The sequence below is a fragment of the Felis catus genome, chromosome B1 (genome assembly GCF_018350175.1).
Source record: "Felis catus isolate Fca126 chromosome B1, F.catus_Fca126_mat1.0, whole genome shotgun sequence".
Classification (NCBI taxonomy): domain Eukaryota; kingdom Metazoa; phylum Chordata; class Mammalia; order Carnivora; family Felidae; genus Felis; species Felis catus.
Window position 1 is genome coordinate 31,708,042 of NC_058371.1, and position 19,878 is coordinate 31,727,919.

Here is a 19,878-nt window from a genome sequence, read left to right on the forward strand (position 1 = left end):
CCCTTACTCTTTCACCATAAGCAGTTCTTAATCAGTGGAATTACTTTTCCCGAGTTAAATATAGAAATAGGAGGTCTAAAATAAAAGTTCCTCTGAAGAAACAGAATGGCCTCCCAAATTAACTATCTTGATAGCCGGTGGTCAGTGTTTCCACCCTGCAAATTCTGCCATAACTTGCATCAACCTGCAGTTCCTAGGACTCAGAAACATGTACTGAGTGTTACTACACACCAGCACCATGACTATCAAGGGTACCACGGAGATGAAACATGACCCCTGCTCTTTGGAGACTCACAAGCTAGAAGGGGGGACAGACACAGAAGAGGTGACTGGCAGAATGTGATCTCTGAAACAGGGACACAAAGGAAAATGGGAAAAAGTTGGATTCATTCTATAAGTAAACATTTATGCCCTTGACTTTTAAACCGATAAATATCAAAAAAATTATACACTCTGAGTAAAGAAACTGATTTAATCTAGGGGAAAACACTAGGGACTCAACTATTTGTCAATTAGCTCTCTGATTTAAATTCACATGCTGCAATAAATCAGGAGTCATATTTTGTCAAATGAAGACGAAAGCAAATTTATTTCTTCTAATGGGAATTAACCTTGTAACCCGTCTGTTTTCCGAATTCTACCAAATCATGGATCTCACTTACCTGTCACAGTGAGAACTGGCTCTTGAACTACTCTGTCCTGATTCGTGCTGTGCGTCCAAAAGAATCTTTTCCATGTCTCCATTGTGGATAGAGGATGAGGAAGGTACGTGTTCTAGCCCCCCATTTTTCCCATTGCCATTATCATTGCCATTGCTGCTGTTCATAGGGAGCTCCACCCAGGAACCTGTTGGACGAGTCAGATAGCTTAAGTTAACCACAGCAGAACCAAACTCTGTCATGTGCACACAGATGCGAATGTGGTGAATTCCGATAAGAATTCGGTCTTGCCTTAAAGCAAACGTAGAAGGACTCTGAAGACAATAAATAAGGAGCAACAGAAGTCTAAAAATGTGTATAGTTCTTGTTCCTGAAGTAGCTCATGCAATCAACCAATTTAGAAGAAGCTGGAACTCTAACCACTAGTATCTTAGAAAATGTGTCTTTCGGCCAATTTTCTCTCTAGTTAAAGCTTAGTTTATATACAATAAGCACTCCTCTGAAAACTCTGAGATTGCTTTCCAAAAAATAAATGGCTACTTTATTACAAGACAGCCTACTTATCTTCAATATTTTAGTTATAGATGTATTTAATGTAACACATATTTTCCCCCAAAGTCTACTTCAGCTATTTAGGTGTGCCCTCCCCACAGATAAAATAAACACATGGCTTAGAAACTTCATGAAAGTCATCTAAGTAAGTCAACAACTGTCTTAATTAGTATAAACAATTGAGAAGCTCCCAGAGAACTTAACTCCAATCGTAAGTTTCAATTTGTGTACACATGTGCAAAATAAATGAACGCACCCAGCTCTTAATTGAATCAGGTGGTAACACTAAGAATTCTGAAAAAGCTCTTGTCTCCATGCCACCGACTAGCTTCTTCCTTTCCTCTGTACCTCACCCCTTTCTATTCCCTTTCTCTAGGTACTAACCGTACCTTGTGGACTTGACTTTTCTTCTCTCCCACGAGCTCCTACTTTCTAGGGTTTCATTAAGCCTTGCTGGTTTTAGGGGAGAAACTACTGTGCATCTGCACAGGAGACACTGAGGTTTTCTCAGGCCAACAGTCAAAGGGGGTGGAGCCACGGGAAAGGGGACGTGGCCTCGGTAATCTGGACAGCTCTTGAAAATATTTACTGGCTCCATGAGTTTGCGGACACGTTAAGATGCTTTAATTTTAATAAGAATTGGCAGCAGTAGCCAACAGGCCAACTTCACAACAAAAAGAGATAGTGATGGATTTGCTTCATACTTTGCATATTTTTTTATTTATTTTATTTATTTTTTATTTTTAAAATTTATTTTACTTATTTTTGAGACAGAGAGAGACAGAGCATGAACGGGGGAGGAGCAGAGAGAGGGAGACACAGAATCCGAAACAGACTCCAGGCTCTGAGCTGTCAGCACAGAGCCCGGCGCGGGGCTCGAACTCACGAACCGCGAGATCGTGACCTGAGCCGAAGTCGGACGTTTAACCGACTGAGCCACCCAGGTGCCCCGCATATTTTGTTTTAGAAAATATAATGAAGCAGGCTGGTAGGGCCATCTCTCCAAACTCCCAGCATAAGTGTTAAGCGTTCTGTGGCTGAACAGTCTTCCATCAGTAAATCACAAGTAATCACCAAAACAGGCTCAAACCCTCAAATGAACTATTAATGAAGTGAGGACTATTCTAGATCCAAAGTGAACACATCATCCTTCTATGAAGGAACAGCTCAAAGGCGACCTGCCTGGAAATCAGACTCCACCGCCTGCTCTCTGCCCATATTTCTCAGCTTCAGTATTCTCATCTGTAAAACAGATATAAAAGCATAGACCCTACCCCAGAGCTGCTCTGAGGATTAACTAGAGGAACACGGGTGAAGTACCTAGTAAGTGGGAGATATTCAGCTATCTGCTAGATAAACAAGTTTGTCCTTGTCCAGTACTTAGAACCGTGTTTGCTGAATAAAAATGAAGTTACCCTTTCCTCCCTTTCCCTCCACGGCAGTCCCAGTGGGGGTCACAGCCCAATAACCACAACCAAATCTTTGGGACTCTACTGCCAAACAACACGGTTGCAGGATGTCCCCGCGACCTCATTCTATACAGAAACAAAAATGGACAGACTAGGTAGGGTTCAAAATGGATTAACAAATTCGACTAACAAAGCTAAGACAGACTGAACACTAAAGGTAATTTAACCAAATCCTTGGAGTGCCTCTGGAGTGTAGAAGAAACATGCCAAAAGCATCCCTAAATTTAGAGCTCTGCAAAGTACTTTAACTGGTGAGACAGAAAAAGAAAGAGGTATATGATAAGTTTTTTTCCTACTCCTATTGTTTTCTACAATTTCAAACTTACTTTAAACCAACAGAATCAGTTCTTCTTGTACAGAAGCCTAATGTATAAACAACACAAACAGAAGACCTGAGCTGCTCTGGTAGAAGTTAAGGAACCAGGCGTTCCCGATGGATCTCTGTGGAAGCCAGTCTTCCCTAAAATACAATTAATGTTCACTTCAAGTAGCTGATCAAAGAGAAAACCAGCTGTAACAATATCAGGTTTTCCACACCTCACCTTTTTGAAGGACTTCCAAACCAATATCTAGGTTCTACTTCCAGCATGAAAAATATGTAAGCAACCATAATCTACGAACTTGAGAAGACACACCTGGAAAAGCTTGGTAAAAGCGATTTCTGTAACTGGCTTCACACCCAGCATAACTGAAGGCACTTCCACTTAAGGCGGACAAAAATTTGGGGCATATATTAATATCCGTGGTTAAGAGCACAGACTGAAGCCAGACTCCCGTTCTAACACTTAACAGCTGTTACACCCCAAACAGGTTACTTAATCCCTTACTAGTTTTCTCACCTGTAAAATGGGGATAAAAATTCTATCTACCTCAGAGGGGTGCACGAAGACAACATGAATAAAGTACTGAGAAAAATAAGGAAAATCACTAGTGAATGGTATGTGTCAGCTATTATTGTAATTATACTCTGTATCTTTTAAGAAACATTTCTTAATGCAAAAATGTGTTTCTTGAAAATAAACATACATAAAGTAAAAACACCTTTCTTCCCAATCTCCTATTCCTACTCCCAAATAAAACCACTTTTAAAAAGTTCATAATGTAAACTTCCAGAGCTTTTTCGATAGTTGTGCTTTTTGCTTTTGTCTTTACAAAAAAATTGAATACTATACATATTTTTCTGTAAAAAGTGTTTTTTACCTAACAGTTTGTAGATATCTTTCACCATCAATGCATATTACCTTACCTCATTCTTTTAAACAACTGCTTTGCATCTCATAAAGATATACCATACTTTAGCCATTATCCAATGTCGATGGTTAATGATAACCAAAATTGTTTCCAATATGATGTTATTACAATCAGGTATTCATTAGAGTGTAATTTGACAATATGCATTAGGACACCTAAGAAGGTAGACTTTCCCTAACTCAACAATTCTCCAGATATATCATCTATGGAAATAAACTGTACTGCAGAAACACCTATGCATACAGATATTAAAAGGCTACCTATCAGCTTTATTTTTTGAGTAAAATGGGAAAAAAGTAAACCTGTCTCTCTCAATAGACGGACTACACATGCTTTTCATTACCTCGTTCATTCTTGATTTACAGCTTCAGAATTTCTTGATGTCCTAACTCTACCAATCCTCATAAAGTCCCTTTCTACTTGGAAAGGAAACAAGATATGAGGATTGTGCTGTCCAAGCAATACAAAGTCGAAAAAAATCTCAGTGAATTCTCTTCCTAAAAATCAAGCTTTAAAAAAAAAAAAAAAAAAAAAATACTGGCAGGCTCTCTCTGTTATATTAAGTCTACTTACAAACTGAAAAGTGTTCTTATGCCAGACTGTACATATACACCATACATGAGATATTTTCTCAAATCTTTGAGAATTGCTAAGAGATTCAGAATTGCTAAGAGATTCATGCTTCTATATTTTCTAATCTAGTACATCATGAAGGCTGGTTCAGTAATTGTGATTATATTCATGACTGTATGCTGTATATACTCTTTCTAGTTTTATAATTACTAGTTCAATCCTCTTGCAAGAAGGGGAGTGGGAGAGCTGCAGGGCACAGGAAGGGAGAGAAGGAGGAAGAGTATTTCTCATTCCCCCCCCAACTTTCCAAGGTCCCATGTGTAACTTTCATCCTAACCAGCAGAGATACATTTCATCATGTCTTATGTTCTTTCCTCCAAGCCTTTATTTTATTTATTTATTTATTTATTTATTTATTTATTTATTTATTTATTTATTTATTTATTTTATTTCAAGCACTTGATGCTGGAATGCAGACCAAGAACAGTCACTGATATTCTTCTAAAAAAAAAAAAAAATCATTTTGCACGAAGGAGTACTTACACACCAGTTACTAATATATTCAAGAATAGTATCAGGAAGCAGTGAAGTTTCACATGCCATAGACTCAAAAGCTCTCTGGCCATACTGGGGAAACAAGTACATCATGGCTGAAGATGTTCAAAAAGAAAAAAAAAAAAAAAAGGCTGTACTTCCTACATTAAACAACAAGAATTATTATACAACATAAATGTCCTATACAAATATTAAGTAACTTGACAGTTTTCTTAAGACTAGAACTGAGACTGCAAACTGGAAAAACATCATTTTAACTTTGCCAGTATTCTGTATATTTGTCCATTAATTTGTAAGGAAGGTGAACTGTTCCCCTACAATGGTAAACTAAAAAAAAAAAAAAAAAAAAAAAAAAAAAAAAGTCAGAGAAAGCTTTCATTACTTCAAATATTTCAATAATTTGCTGTTAAAACTCTGTTTTGATTCCTGAACTTAAGATAAAAATCACAAACCACAGATAATCTGGACAACGAGCTCATCTTCTGTGTTTCACAGTGGTGCAACTTTACCCAACAAAGAACTTCAACTTATCAACAATTTGGGTGGTATTAGATGTCTGAGTAAGTTGTTTTGCCCAGTGCCCAAAAATCATTTGAAGGAATCAGGAAGGCTTCTTGTTTGGTTTGAACCACTGCTGTATAATGAACTGAAAAAACAAACAGAATAAAAGGCAAGAGGGGGAGTCATTGAATATGGCACTACCTAAAAGCTCTTCAGTAACTTTTCAAAGCTCACCCTACCCCAAATAAAATACTTGCTATCTAGCAGATTTCCCAAAGCACCATTTGGATATCACACACAGACTGAAAGTTCTACTTCTGTTAAGAGCTAATACGAACGCAGCAGCAACGGACTGTCCCAAAACACCAAATACCGCATAGGGTCTTCCAGACACAGAGCTAAACCATCACATACAACTCAACCCCCTTTGTTGTTTTTGCTAGCTGGTCAAAGGAAAACTAAAATTTCTTTTTTTCCTGTGAAATCATGCATGCATACTAACCAACTGGCCAAGTCGTGAGCGCTGCAGGATAAGAGGGAGTACAATGAAGAAAGAGTACACCAAAAAGAGCTAGCTGGCTAGGCGGGTCACTTCTGCTCATAAGGTAGGATAACAGACTGAGAGAATAGTAAACACACATAACCAGGGCATTCTGGGCCACTGACGTGTCCTGAAAGGAGCACTAGATCATTTGAAAGTAGAAATCTCAGCTCTAAGTCCTAGCCTGCTGTGAACTTGGACAACACACTTTTACTCTCACCCTGCTCCTTTACCAGTAAACAGAGGCAGTTACCTCTCAAGTCTTCCTATTCTGAAATCCCATGCTTCTAAGAGTATGCTAAAAACAAGTTAAGTCGTGTTTAAAATGCACATTAACACATGAAACGAATAACGTTTGAAGACACATAAATTAATCCTTACTGTGGGAAATAATATATAATCTTACAGTCCAGAACATAAGACACTTGTAAGTTTTAAAAACTCAGCCTTTCAGAAATTTATCCATCAAAAGATGGAACAGGAGCAATAAGCAATGAAAACATCTTAAAATAAGAAAATTCTATCCCCATCTTGCGGGGACAGGAATTCTTTTCCCTAAAATAATTTTCAGGCCATGTTGGAACACCTCCCTCTTATGAAAGAGATTGCAATGCCTTGAAGTGTCATTGAAGCATCCAAATGATTTTTAAATGATTTCATCAGGCCATATGCTAACTGTCCCAACTACCTCTTTTATGAGATCAATTGTGGGAAGAAAGGTTAGGCAAGAACCTTTCCAAGACTCTGAGCTTTAAAGACAGCTAGGAACAATCTTAGGACAAGATGTCTGAGCACCGCAATGTCTGGATAAGCAACTGTAGTTGGTCATAACTCAATACTGCACATGGACTTCCAAGCGCCCGACTGCATCAGTGTGGTTTTAAGCCCGTTTCTGAACATTTATTGCCCCAGACTCCAAGATTTATGCAATCTTGGGTGGTTTAAAGAGGCTGGTCACAAGAGGTTTTCAGGGCACACAACTCCATCGTTTCAAAAACAAAACAAAAAACTCACTCGGGCCAACTCTAAAAAAAAAAAAAAAATCTCAGGAAAAAAAAAAAAAGTAGCATAGCCTCCTCACACCCCAACACGCGCGATACAAGTAACCACTAAATTGCCAAATAATTTTCCTGGCCAGCCTGTGGTAACAAAGGAAGGGAACCAAGGGGCTCACATTCCAAGCCTTGGGGGAAGGCCGACCCAGAGAGGGGAGGTCCGTCAGGCCAGGCCGGAGCCCCGCTGCACACCTGACCTCCCACGCGTCTGCCGGCCGCCCCCTCCCCTCGGCCCGCCGCCCGCGTCCATCCCCCGGCGTCCCCGCTGCACGTCCCCATCCCTGCCCACGTCCCCTCCGCCGCCCGCTCCGCCCACCCCGCCCTCACCGCGCCCCAAGGCCCGCCCCCCGCGCCCCGATTGGCTCCGCTCGGGGGCCCACCACAGGTGGGATCGGCTCGCCCCCTTCTCCTCCCACCCATCGGCCCTCCCCAACTGCGAACCCAAGCAGCTCCCCACCCAAGACCCCAGGAGGGAGGGGAGACAGGGCTAGAGGAAGACAGGAGCAACTCGCCCTGACAGGTGACGGGAGCTGTCAGTCACCCGCACATCCTCAGCCGGGGCCAATGGGCTGCCTTCTCCTCCCGCCCTCCGCGCGGAGCTGGCGGCCGCGGCCAGAGCAGCTCCTCCTCCCCCATCCTCTTCACCGAGCCCGCCGGCCCAGCACTCACTGTTGAGGCCGGCTGTCGGGGCCAACGGCTGTTCACCCTCTTCGCAGTTGTTGTTGTTGTTGTGGGGGGGCGGCGGCTGTTCTACTAAATGAGACGACATTGTCGGGCGGCTGGAAGACCCGCGGCCGAAGCAGGACCGTCTCTGGTTCTCGGGCAGCAACACAACAAGCCGAGTCCCCCGCCCCCTTTTCTGCGCCTGCGCAGCCCCTCCCCCGCCCCTGACGTCAGGGTCCGCTAGGGCCACGTGATGACAACACAACAAGCGAAGGGGCGGGGAGGGGGCGTTCCTAGGCGAGCTCCGGATCTGGAGACGCGGGAGTCACGCTGACTCGCGCCCCTGGAATGAATTCTTGCGTGTCATTTGTACTGGCCTGATGGAGTGACTGATGCGGCTGGAACCGAGATAGAGGTTAGAGAGAAATGTGTAATGAGGAAGTGTGAGGTGCTCATGTGCTGGCACCCAAATCTCCCACACCTACAGGATCAACATTGTTTTAGCCAGTCCCCCGAACATTTCAGTATAAAGGCTCACTTCTGTAATAGGTATCATGGTGACACAAAGGGAACAAAAACCCAGGTGCCTCCCTGTCTTAAAACCTAAAACAAAGTTGGCGATATATTAACACTCTAAATAGGGAACAATGTAAGGCACGCCAGAATTTTAGTTGTTACAGATTTTTTTTTAAATTTAAATTTCAAATGTACTATATTCTATCATTGTAAAAAGTGGAAAATTCCAGGAAGACATACCGAAGAAAATAACCACCCAGATTCCATCACTGAACCTATTTCTGGGACTGGACATGGGAAGCCATGTTCCTTCTGCTTGGGTGGCGCTAAATTTCTTTAGATTCCTAAACACTCCACCTATTTCATACATCCATGCCTTTGCCTTTCCTTGGTCTGTGTGGCATATGTTTCTCTCAGTCCGTCATCTTTTAACTTTGTGTCGCTCTGCAAATGTTCAAAATTTTCATGCAATCAAATCTATTACTTGACAGCAGGATTTTAAATCCATTCCTTATAATTGTTTCTAATTTTCTCATAGGCTTACTTTTTTATATTGAGACCCTTAATCTATATGAAATTTATTTTTGATTTGTTGTACATGAATTAACTTCAGTTCTTTCCAACTGAGTAGTCAATTGAGTCAATGATATTTATTAATTTTTAAGTCCTCCTTTCCACACTGATTTGAAACTGTACCTTTTTTATTATTACTATCTGAGAGAGAGAGGGAGGAAGGAAGGGTGATTGAGCAGGGGAGAGAGGCAGAGGGAGATAGAAAAGAGAGAGAGACAGAGACAGAGAGAGAGAATCTTAAGAAGGCTCCATGCTCAGCACTGAGCCTGACGCAGGGCTCTATCCCACGACCCTGGGATCATAACCTGAGCAGAAATCAAGAGTTGAATGCCCAACGGACTGAGCAACCCGGTCTGTGAAACCGTACCTTTCTCATGTTCTAAATTTCCTCAAAAACATGAATCTGTTTAAGGCCTCTCTACAATAGCTCCATTAGCTAAAAATAAGAGAAGTTTGTCCCCTCTGTGGTCTTTTTAAAACTTCATGACTGTTTAATAACTCTTTAGATGAACTTAAAAGTTGACTATCCAGGATCGACCATGTATTAGTAGTTATTGGAGCTAGGTGATGGATACATTAAACTATTATTCCAGTTTTCAATATATTTGACAAATTCCACACTAAAAATGTTTTTTAAGGATTTGTCAAATTGCATTGCAAATTCTTTTAAGATTTTGGTCATAAATGTATTCAATTAAAAGATTAACTGGGAAGATAGTTGACATATTTACAAAACTGCCTTCCCATTCAGGACTGTTGTCAATCATTAAAAGAAAAAGGTAAGCGAATAGCCAGAAAAAATTGAGTTTATTCAGGAATAGCAGAGGAGTTGCAAACGACGGTGAACCACAGGCAGGTCTGAAGAAGAAAGAAGAAAGCGTCCTTTAAGAGGAAAGGAAGAGGTTGGAAGGGGTTGTCTTGAGCCAAAGTTCATTAAGGAGAGCAAGAGTTTGAGGTTGTGGCAACTTCTCATTGGCTGAGTAGTTGCCAAGCAAGAGGAAAATCTTCCTTCCTGCTGGGGTATGTAATGTGAACTTCGTCCTGCTGAAGTATGTAAGGTAGGCTGCCAAGAGTGGTACCTGTGAACACCCTCTTCGTTGATTCCCTTCTCCATTTTGAATTAGGTTTCCTTTATTCATTTTCACATTTCCCTCTTTTGACCAAGATCTTTCCTTGAGACAATTGCTGCTCAAGCATTTGGTTACTTATTTACTTAATTAAACATTTTTGTCTATCAGTGTCACTTAGTGCCAGGAAGGACTTTTCCTTGGAGTCGTGTCCCATGTTGCAGGGAGAGCAGGTGGTTATAAAAACCATAGAAACCACATCTGAACAAGAAAGAAGGTAGAAGGAGGGGCTGTCAGGCATTTTCCCCTCTTAAGGTCGTATCTTGTCTAGATTTTAAGCTTTGAAATCATCTCAAAATGTTGAGCTAACATCATTCCATTTGATGCATCACCTCTGGAGAGATTTGACAAACAACAAGTTTAAAAATAATTATGCAAAACAGAATTAAAAGTAGCATGACAAATCCAATTTGTACAATGGTTCTAAACCATGACCCAAATTTGAAGGTAGCCAACTGAACAAACCAAAGGACCAGGGAAGTCAGGTGAAATTTGTTGTAACCAGTGCAGTTGTTCCCTGATCTTGTGTAATTGAGTTTCTACCTCTCTAGAGGCATTTATAAGGTGCAACAGATGGTGTTTGCCCTTGCGCAAATGCCTCCTTGTTCAGCAAGTAATCAAGGGCGAAGCAATTAGCCAATGATTCAAATGATCGTTGTTGGCCTGCTACTGCTTTGGTGTGGAATTGGCTAGCTCTTCTAATGTTAGGGAGAGATTTCTGATCAGGTGCTCATTGGGATTCACCGCAACCCAAAGAAGAAAAGTTTTCCCTATGGAGTCGTGAATGCGTCTTGAAGTTCCCATTCAAGGCAGCCATGGTGGTTCAATGGCTGAACCAATGGAAGGCTTTTGGTTTGTTATGCATGTCAACAAGGATGGTTGAATGTCCCAATAAGCATTGGCGTCCAGTTCACCAGCTATCTAAACATTCATATACCCATGAAAATGCTATCCACTGCAGACAAAAATGAAACCAGATGGAGCACAGAGGACTTCAGCTAAGACCTGGTTGTTGATAGATTCATTAGCTGGAATTTCCTGATTGAACTTTTCAAGCCAGGGGTCAGGGGAATTAGGATGACATTCTGTGAGGTACCATCCCATTCTAAAGTGGTGTTTTCTAGAAGCCTTGCAAAGAGGAGTTAGTCCATCTGTATTTCCTTTGGATACAGGGAAGAGATCACATTTAAGCAAGGAAAAGACACGGGTTGGGAGGAAGCAAAGGTTGTATGATTGGCAAAGGTGGAGGTGTCTATTTGAGCTAATGTGGTCATTACTGGGGAAAGGTTGAAATAAAGTAGGGGAACACCTGGCCGTAGTATCCTAACCCCATAGGTAACATCCAAAGGCTTGTGCGTGTACTCAGGAATGACATTTGAGACTAAGGAGAAATCGGTTACTTGTAAACGCAAGGGGTCTCTGACATCGTGAATAGATTGGAGTTTCTGGTGACAGATCCAACAGTCAGAAAAATTTGCCCCTTTTGAAATAGATTGGGAAGTGTGGATAAGAGCATTGCCTTTCCAAGGAGGAGAGAAGGAAAGTAAAGTGAGAATAGCAAGAAAAAGTAAACAGGCCTAGTCCTATCATTTTGGGAAAGCTGTCTGGCTCAGCTGCCATTTGCTTAAATTCCTGGTAAAGTCCCTTCCAGGCAGCCTGATTGGAGGGAATCTTTCTGAAGGCTTCTTTCCTAGGAGATGAAATCTCCAGGCTGCAGATGATGAGGTCTAATGGCTTTGTCTCCTGGGAGCTCACTGTGGAAAGATTGTTCTACTAAGTATGATCATTCTTTAAGGATTTTATTGGACCTTGGCAAAACTGAAGTATATCCCCTTTTGTCAGCTGTGGATCAAAAAAAGCAGGAACTAGTTAAGTGCGTTGGGCATCCTGTGATTATCTCAAAAAAGGGAGTTTACCAGTTTCAAAAGGGGCGGATCTGAGATTCAGAAAAACCAATGACAGTGCTTTTGTCCAGGGACTTTGAAGGGTTTCTGCAAATTTTGCTAATTGAGTCTTAATGATGAATTAGTAATTCAACTAGTTCTGAAAACTGAGGGTGGTAGGCACCGTGAACGTGTTGTAAAACTGGCCAAACGGCGCAAATTTGTTGAAGCACCTGACTGGTAAAGTGGGTTCCCCGATCACTAGGAAGTTCAAAGGTGGGGGGAAGAGGGGTTCCCCTAGTAGGAATCATCCTTTCTAATAGGATCTTAGCCACGGAGGTAGCAGTGGCCTGTTTACAAGGAGAACAGATTCTTATTGAACTTCTGCAAATAACTATACTGCCATGAGAAAAAGTACTCAAGTGTCTGAATTCTGGAGGGATCAGTTAGGAAGAAAAAAAATCATTTCATCTTTGTTCACAAAGATTTTACATAATTGTTGTAAGTCACAGATCGCTTAAGAGAAAACGTTTTCTTCAACCTAGTTATATGATCCTAAAGCTTTCAGAGACCTGTATTCTACAGTACTTGTCAGAGTCCTTTTCATGAATTTCTCCTTAGATGAAATACATTTGCAAAAGCATCAGAGTAAAACAATAACTGGGTATAAATGACAAAAGACTTAAAAATGCCCATTATTGAAGATCTGATGAACAGTTCATTACAATGAAATTGACAAGAAAACTTGCTTATTTCTGTGACATATATTTTTAAATTATGACTGATAATATGTCAGGACATATCAGAATTTTAAGGATTTCATATAAACTTTGGAGCACATAATTACATATACATATACAAATATAAGGTAAATAAGGTTTAGTATTACTTATTTGACAAGCTTCTCATGTAATTTAACATATTAAATAAGCCTAATCAGTTTAACATTTCCCTTTTTTGTAGGGAGAGAGAACAAATCCTTTGAGATGTTCTAGGAACCCTCTGGAAACACACAAGATAGTTCAAGGTCAAAAACATTTCAACCAGAGTTTTGGGAAGTTTGTCAAAAATATAAAAAGACTTTAACACTTGACCAAATAGGACCACAGAAAATTATGAAACAAGACATAATTATCCATTTGACCAAAGTGACAAAAACATTTTAAAGGCAAACACAGAAGGTTACTTAGTTGAAAAAAGCCTTAGCTCCTTTTAATAGAAAAGACTCTTTCCCTAGGTAATCAAAGACCTGATAAAGATAAAACACAGATTCTTTGTTTCCTAGGGAGATTACATTGAAGGTACAGAAACTTTGTTTATAATTTCTTATTAATAGCAAAAAAAATAATCTAAGAAAACTTTGTCCTTTTAATAGAAAAGACAGATTTTAATTCTGTACCCGTATACTTTTGATACTAAAATTCTTTCTCTTTTTTTAAACTTAAATAAATCCATTTCAGTCTTAACCATGCAAAAAATTTCTTTCTGAAAACTAAGAAGTAAGCAATAATGGACTGACAAATTTATAAATACATCTCATGTATTTATACATTTCATGTATTTCATTTATAAATACAGTTCTGGAAGCATATGCTCTTTTAACTAGTATACTCTTTCAATGTGGCACAAGACATCATTACTTACAGACCCAAATTTACCTTTAGTTTCTCTGGAATAGAAAATCAATAGTAGAGAAACCTATGTTCAGTAATTAATGCTTTAGTATTTTATCTTGTTTGGAAAATGATCCAGATACTCAATGAAGTTCCATCATTTGATTTAACTTAGCAAAGTTCTAAAAGTTTCAAGTTACCAAAAATATTTGGGGAAGGTATTTTTTTAAGCACGCATACCATAAAACAGAATTATTGCAACTTAAAAAATTCTTATTCCGTTTCATCTATCTAAATCCTTTGTTCCCCCAAATTATGTTTAGATTACTCACAAAAGCTTAACGAGACATTAGACAAGATCAGCCATCATTTCCAGGGAATTTTCCTGCTGACAAACTTTGCAATTGAGGTAAGATGAACTTATTTGACTTAATAAACCCAAGTAGAATTACAGTTGTTTATTTGCATTATATTTAATGTTGATGACTCTGAAGAGTTAATTTTGGCAATACCATCCAGAGGTAGAAAAATATCAAATTGTTTTTTTTTAATATGAAATTTATTGTCAAATTGGTTTCCATACAACACCCAGTGCTCATCCCAACAGGTGTCCTCCTCAATGCCCGTCACCCCTCCTCCCCTCCCTCCCACCCCCCATCAACGCTCAGTTTAGTCTCAGTTTTTAAGAGTCTCTTATGGTTTGGCTCTCTCCATCTCTAACTTTTTTTTCCCCTTCCCCTCCCCCATGGTCTTCTGTTAAGTTTCTCTGGATCCACATAAGAATGAAAACATATGGTATCTGTCTTTGTATGACTTATTTCACTTAGCATAATACCCTCCAGGTCCATCCACGTTGCTGCGAATGGCCAGATTTCATTCTTTCTCATTGCCAAGTAGTATTCCATTGTATATATAAACCACAACTTCTTTATCCATTCATCAGTTGACGGACATTTAGACTCTTTCCATAATTTGGCTACTGTTGAAAGTGCTGCTATAAACATTGGGGTACATGTGACCCTATACATCAGCACTCCTGTATCCGTTGGGTAAATTCCTAGCAGTGCTATTTTGCTGGGTCATAGGGTAGAAGACATGCTTGTTTTTACGAAACCGACAAACTTAAACCAGCTTTTAGTTTATCTCAGACCACGTGAACTCAAAAAACATTTGGGTTAGTCTACTTCATTTATATAAATACTTATTGTTTTGAAGCCAATAAAAAGGAGTCATTTACAAATTAATTTTGGCAATACCATCCAGAGGTAGGAAAATATCACATATCTATAATATACATACATAGACATGCATAATATATAGGCAGACATGGAAATCTTATAACTTTTGTTTTAAAATTTTTAGTTATATCTCAGGTACAAAACTCAAAAGAATAGTTGGATCCAAATTATGTTTCTGGCAGATGGCCTAAGTTAAGTTTACCTCCTTAGATGGCCAATGTTTTTTACTAAAGATTTTGCATTTGTATGCTACAAGGTTCCTGTTAGAGCTGGGGTTTTTTTTTTTAATTTTTTTTTCAACTTTTTAAAATTTATTTTTGGGACAGAGAGAGACAGAGCATGAACGGGGGAGGGGCAGAGAGAGAGGGAGACACAGAATCGGAAACAGGCTCCAGGCTCCGAGCCATCAGCCCAGAGCCCGACGCGGGGCTTGAACTCACGGACCGCGAGATCGTGACCTGGCTGAAGTTGGACACTTAACCGACTGCGCCACCCAGGCGCCCCGTTAGAGCTGTTTTTGGAGTCATTTTGTCTTTTAGGACCTTCTGCTACCGATCTAGGAATGCATTTCATTGTTGCCGAAATATGTAGGATCTTCTCTTTTCATGGATCACCTTAAATGGTGGATTTATCTACAAGAAAGTTTCCCCAGAATGGCCATTAAAATTCCAAAGCGGGGCACCTGGGTGGCTCAGTCGGTTGAGCGTCCAACTTCGGCTCAGGTCCTGATCTCACGGTTCGTGAGTTCAAGCCCTGCATTGGGCTCTGTGCTGACAGCTCAGAGCCTGGAGCGTGCTTCTGATTCTGTGTCTCCCCTCTATCTCTGCTCCTCCCCTGCTCATGCTCTGTCTCTTTCTGTCTCAAAAATAAATAAAACATTAAAAAAAATAATAAAATAAAATAAAATTCCAAAGTATCCAAAACTTTACCCATTTTTCAGAAAGGCACAAGAACCTGGTCCAAGGATTAGGTGGAGCCTATCTTGCCTTTGGATTCTCTAAAATATACCACAAGGGGCCCTGTTTTCCAACAGCTGTTTTACAACACCAGGAATTATGTGTTTTCCCACCCCTTTTGAATAGGATGGGTGACTTGCTAAGAAACTTCAACAAATAGAAACAGAAACAGAAGGGAATAAACAGAAATAGAGACCAAGTATGCACAGTAAACTTGGAGAGCTCAGAACACAACCAGAACAACAACAAAAACAGAGGTACCTGGGTGGCTCAGTTGGTTATGCATCCAATTCTCCGTTTCAGCTCAGGTCATGATCTCACAGTTCTTGAGATCAAATCCCCGCATCAGGCTCCATGCTGACAGCACAGAGCCTGCTTGGGTTTCTCTCTCCCTCGCTCCCTGCCCCTTCTCTCACCTCTCAAGATAAACAAATAAACCGAAGAAGAAGAAGGAGGAGGAGGAGGAGGAGGAGGAGGAGGAGGAGGGGAGGAGAAGGAGGAAGAGGAGGAAGACAGAAATTTAGAAAACAAAAAGAAAATCAGCAGGAAGGGTGGTACTTTTCATGAAAAGAGGTCCCAAATAAAGTCGAAAAGCTTGACCAAAAGGAGAGAGCTTGAATCCAAGAGGAGACTTAACCAAACCCAAAGGGAAGAAGACTGCACCTTGTGAAGAACACGAGGGGCTCAGGTGGGTCCTGTGGGTAGTTCTCAAGGGTTTATCTCCTTTGGATCCCATTGGTAACACCAAGAAATGTCATCCATTAAAAGAAGAAGGTGAGCAGTTGAACCAACAAAATCAACCTTATTTGGGAATAGCTGAAGAATTGAGGAGGAGCAAATCCTGGGGATCCCTAGGCAAGTCCAAAGAACAAGGGAGGAGATCATCCTTTTATAGAGGAAAGGAGAAAGTTTGGAGGGGTTGCTTTGAACAAAAATATATCAGAGGAGAGCAAGAGTTCAGGGTTGTGCTGATTTCTCATTGGCTGGGTTGTTGCTGGGTGAGGAGAAAATCTTCTGGTGTATGTAAAGTCAGCTATGACCGGTGGCACAGACATGAGAACCCTTCCTTCATTGCTTTGTGACTCCACTTTGAATTAGGTTTTCTTTATTCAGTTTCACACTATAATATCCCTCCTTATTCTATTTATTATTATTATTATTATTATTATTATTATTATTATTATTTTGTAAAAGTGCTTCTTCAAAAAAGTCTTGAATATTTCTTAGTCTTTTCCTTGTTTGGGCATAATCACTTTATACAAAATTAATTAGAAAGTTTCTTTTTCAAAAAAAAAAAGAAAGTTTCCTTTTCTATGGTCTTAAGTAGATAAAACTGAAATTACCTTTCTTTAAGGGGTTGGTACAATTCCACTAAGGGAAGAAACATCCAGTGTCTTTAGGGAGGTTAGCTTTGTTGCCATAGGATGTTCCCTTTATATCTTATTTTATGTTAAATGTCCTCAATTTTTTCTTGATTATATTACCTAATAGTTTATCTATTTTATTGACTTTTAAATCTCATTTCTTCCTACCCAATTGTATTATTCTTAAATCCTTCTTTTAACGGCTTGAGATATAATTCACATACTCTACAATTAATCCCTTTAAAGTTCACAATTCAGTGTTTTTATTATATTCACAGGGTCATGTAACCATCACCCCAATCTAATTTTGGACTTTTGTCATCCTATACTCATTAGCCACCCCTCTTCATCTTTTCCTAACTTGTTACGTTTGATACTTATTTTATTCTTTTTTCTGAACTTGGGTATTTAAGACTTTTTCCAGATCAGAGTATGTTTTTGCATTGTTTCTCGTTTGGAGATTATTTTTTAGGTTTTCTTTGAAATCTACTATATGGTTTCCTTTAGAGAATGTTCCACAAGTATTTAAAAAGGAGGTATAGTTTCTGTGTCCATAATATCAGGGCTAATGGATCTATTGGAACCACCTTAATAGTAATGTCATTTAATGGGGCGCCTGGGTGGCTCCATCCGTTGAGCGTCCAACTTCGGCTCAGGTCATGATCTCGTGGTTTGTGAGTTCGAGCCCTGCATTGGGCTCTGTGCTGACAGCTCAGAACCTGGAGCCTGTTTCAGATTCTGTGTCTCCCTGTCTCTCGGCCCCTCGCCTGCTCATTCTTTGTCTCTCTCTGTCTCTCAATAATAAATAAATGTTTAAAAAAAATAAAAAAAAATAGTAATGTCACCTAAGTTTTTCTATTTTCCCCCTCTTTATGTGTCATGGGTTTCAAGAGGTCAGTTAACATTTCCCACCCCTAACTATGATTTTATTTCTTCTATCTCCTTTTTTTATAGTTGATACTTCATTATTTGATTCACAGATATTCATGGTTGTCTCTTTATCATAATGAAGTGGTCATCACTTTGTCCTCAGTTCAAATTATCCTGATACTGACATCACGATCCTGGTTTTTGTTGTGATAGTGGTTTTTGTTTAGTTGTAACATCATAGTGTATCTTTACTTACCCTTTTAATTTTCCACCTCTCTGAATTACATTCTATTAGGTGTGTCATAGGATTACAGCAAAAACTAGTCTTTGCTTTAGGATATAATCAGATTTTTTTTTCTTCTACTACAATAGTTTAACACATTTATTTTTTAAAGTTTATTTATTTATTTTGAGAGAGAGGGGGTAGGGGACAGAGAGAGATGGAGAGAGAGAGAATCCTAAGTGGGCTCCATGCTGTCAGCATAGAGCCCAACGCAGGACTCAATCCCATGAATTGTGAGATCATGATCTGAGCCCAAACCAGTGGCTTAGATGACTGAGCCACCCCGGCACCCTGTTTAACACATTTATATACATTAATAATATATATGTATTTGGATTTAATATTGTTATTATATATCATGCTTTCTGTTTGATATCTCAAAATATCTTTCACCATAGTGCTCTTTGTTTTATAATATATTTCATTTTATAATTTAGGAATTTTATTTTTGTTCAGTTAGTTACTCTTATAACTATACGTTTGTATATTTCTTTAGTCCTCCATTTCTTCTTTCTTCAGTTTCATCCAAAGAGGGAGACACAGAATCCGGAGCAGGCTCCATGCTCTGAGCTGTCAGCACAGAGCCCAACGTGGGGCTCAAACTCACGAACTGTGAAAATTGACCTGAGCTGAAGCCAGACGCTTAACCGACTGAGCCACCCAGGAGCCCCAGTCATATTCTCTTCATATTTATCTTTGTAGTTTTAGATATAGTTGAACATCTATCACTTGATTTGTCAACTTAATCTGATAAATTTTGATGAGTAAAAATAAGGTTGCATACCTTCCCTATCTTTTACTTTTCTCTCTTTTCTCCACCACAACAAACATATGTTAATTACTCATTTCAATATAGAGTTAATACATCGTAGCATATATTTGTATGTATCCAATAGCTATTACTGTAGTCATATTGCATAATGAACCACCCCAAACTCACTGGCTTACAGAAGAAACATTTATTCTCTGTCATGTATTTGAAGGATAATTAATATAGACTCAGTTTAGGTGGATTTGGTTTCAAGGTGAAAGTTGGTCCTGCTCTGTAATCTTCCTTGGACCATGGGTTGGCCAGATCATATTCCCCTCATGATGACGGAAGAAATTCAAGAATAATGAGCAGAAGCAACTCCAGACTATCATTCCTTGCACATTCCATTGGCCAAAGCAAGTCAGAGAACCAGCTGCAAAGTCACACTGGGAAGGGAATGGATTCTAGGAGACTACAAAAATATGTTAGCATAATTCCCATATTTATTTTAGTCTCAATTCTATAGTTACAGTTTCATTGCTCATTATAGATCCTATTGCCACAATTTATGCAGTTATCTCTGGCTTGCTGAAGTTTTCTCCCTGAGAATAGTGTCCCCTAAGAATGCATATTCTAAAAGGTTAGCCTGTTGTCCGTGAATTTTTTTTCTTGAAACAACTTTTTTTTTGCACAACAGTTGAAACACAACGAAGCACATGTTTGTAAGTACACAATTTGATATCTTTGGACTTAGGTTTACACTGTGAAACCATCACCACAGTCAAGAGAGTGGCTATATCCATCATCGTCAACACTTTTCCTAGTGCTCCCCTTTTTTTTAAATTTATTTTTATTAAAAAAAAATTTTTTTTAACATTTATTCAT

General features: G+C 39.5%; 1 protein-coding gene and 1 long non-coding RNA gene across 3 annotated transcripts in view; one reads left to right on the forward strand and one right to left on the reverse strand.

Moving 5' to 3' along the window:
* BNIP3L (BCL2 interacting protein 3 like) overlaps window positions 1-8,023 on the reverse strand; it is a 22,661-nt gene extending 14,638 nt beyond the window's left edge. Inside the window, exons 1-2 of one of the 2 annotated variants that reach the window (XM_003984675.5) lie at window positions 7,826-8,023; window positions 663-846 (exon numbers count right to left, since the gene is read on the reverse strand). In XM_003984675.5, the coding sequence (XP_003984724.1) occupies window positions 663-846; window positions 7,826-7,925 (284 nt within the window). In that variant the 5' untranslated portion in view covers window positions 7,926-8,023. Of the gene's footprint in view, window positions 1-662; window positions 847-1,600; window positions 1,743-7,825 lie in introns of those variants that run through there. The other variant, XM_006930622.4, reaches the window with a different exon arrangement.
* On the forward strand, window positions 8,021-18,804 carry LOC109498795. Its single transcript, XR_002741473.2, has 3 exons — window positions 8,021-8,234; window positions 13,855-13,940; window positions 18,762-18,804. It is a non-coding gene; the product is annotated as an uncharacterized LOC109498795 (long non-coding RNA).
* The last annotated feature ends 1,074 nt before the right edge of the window (window positions 18,805-19,878 follow it).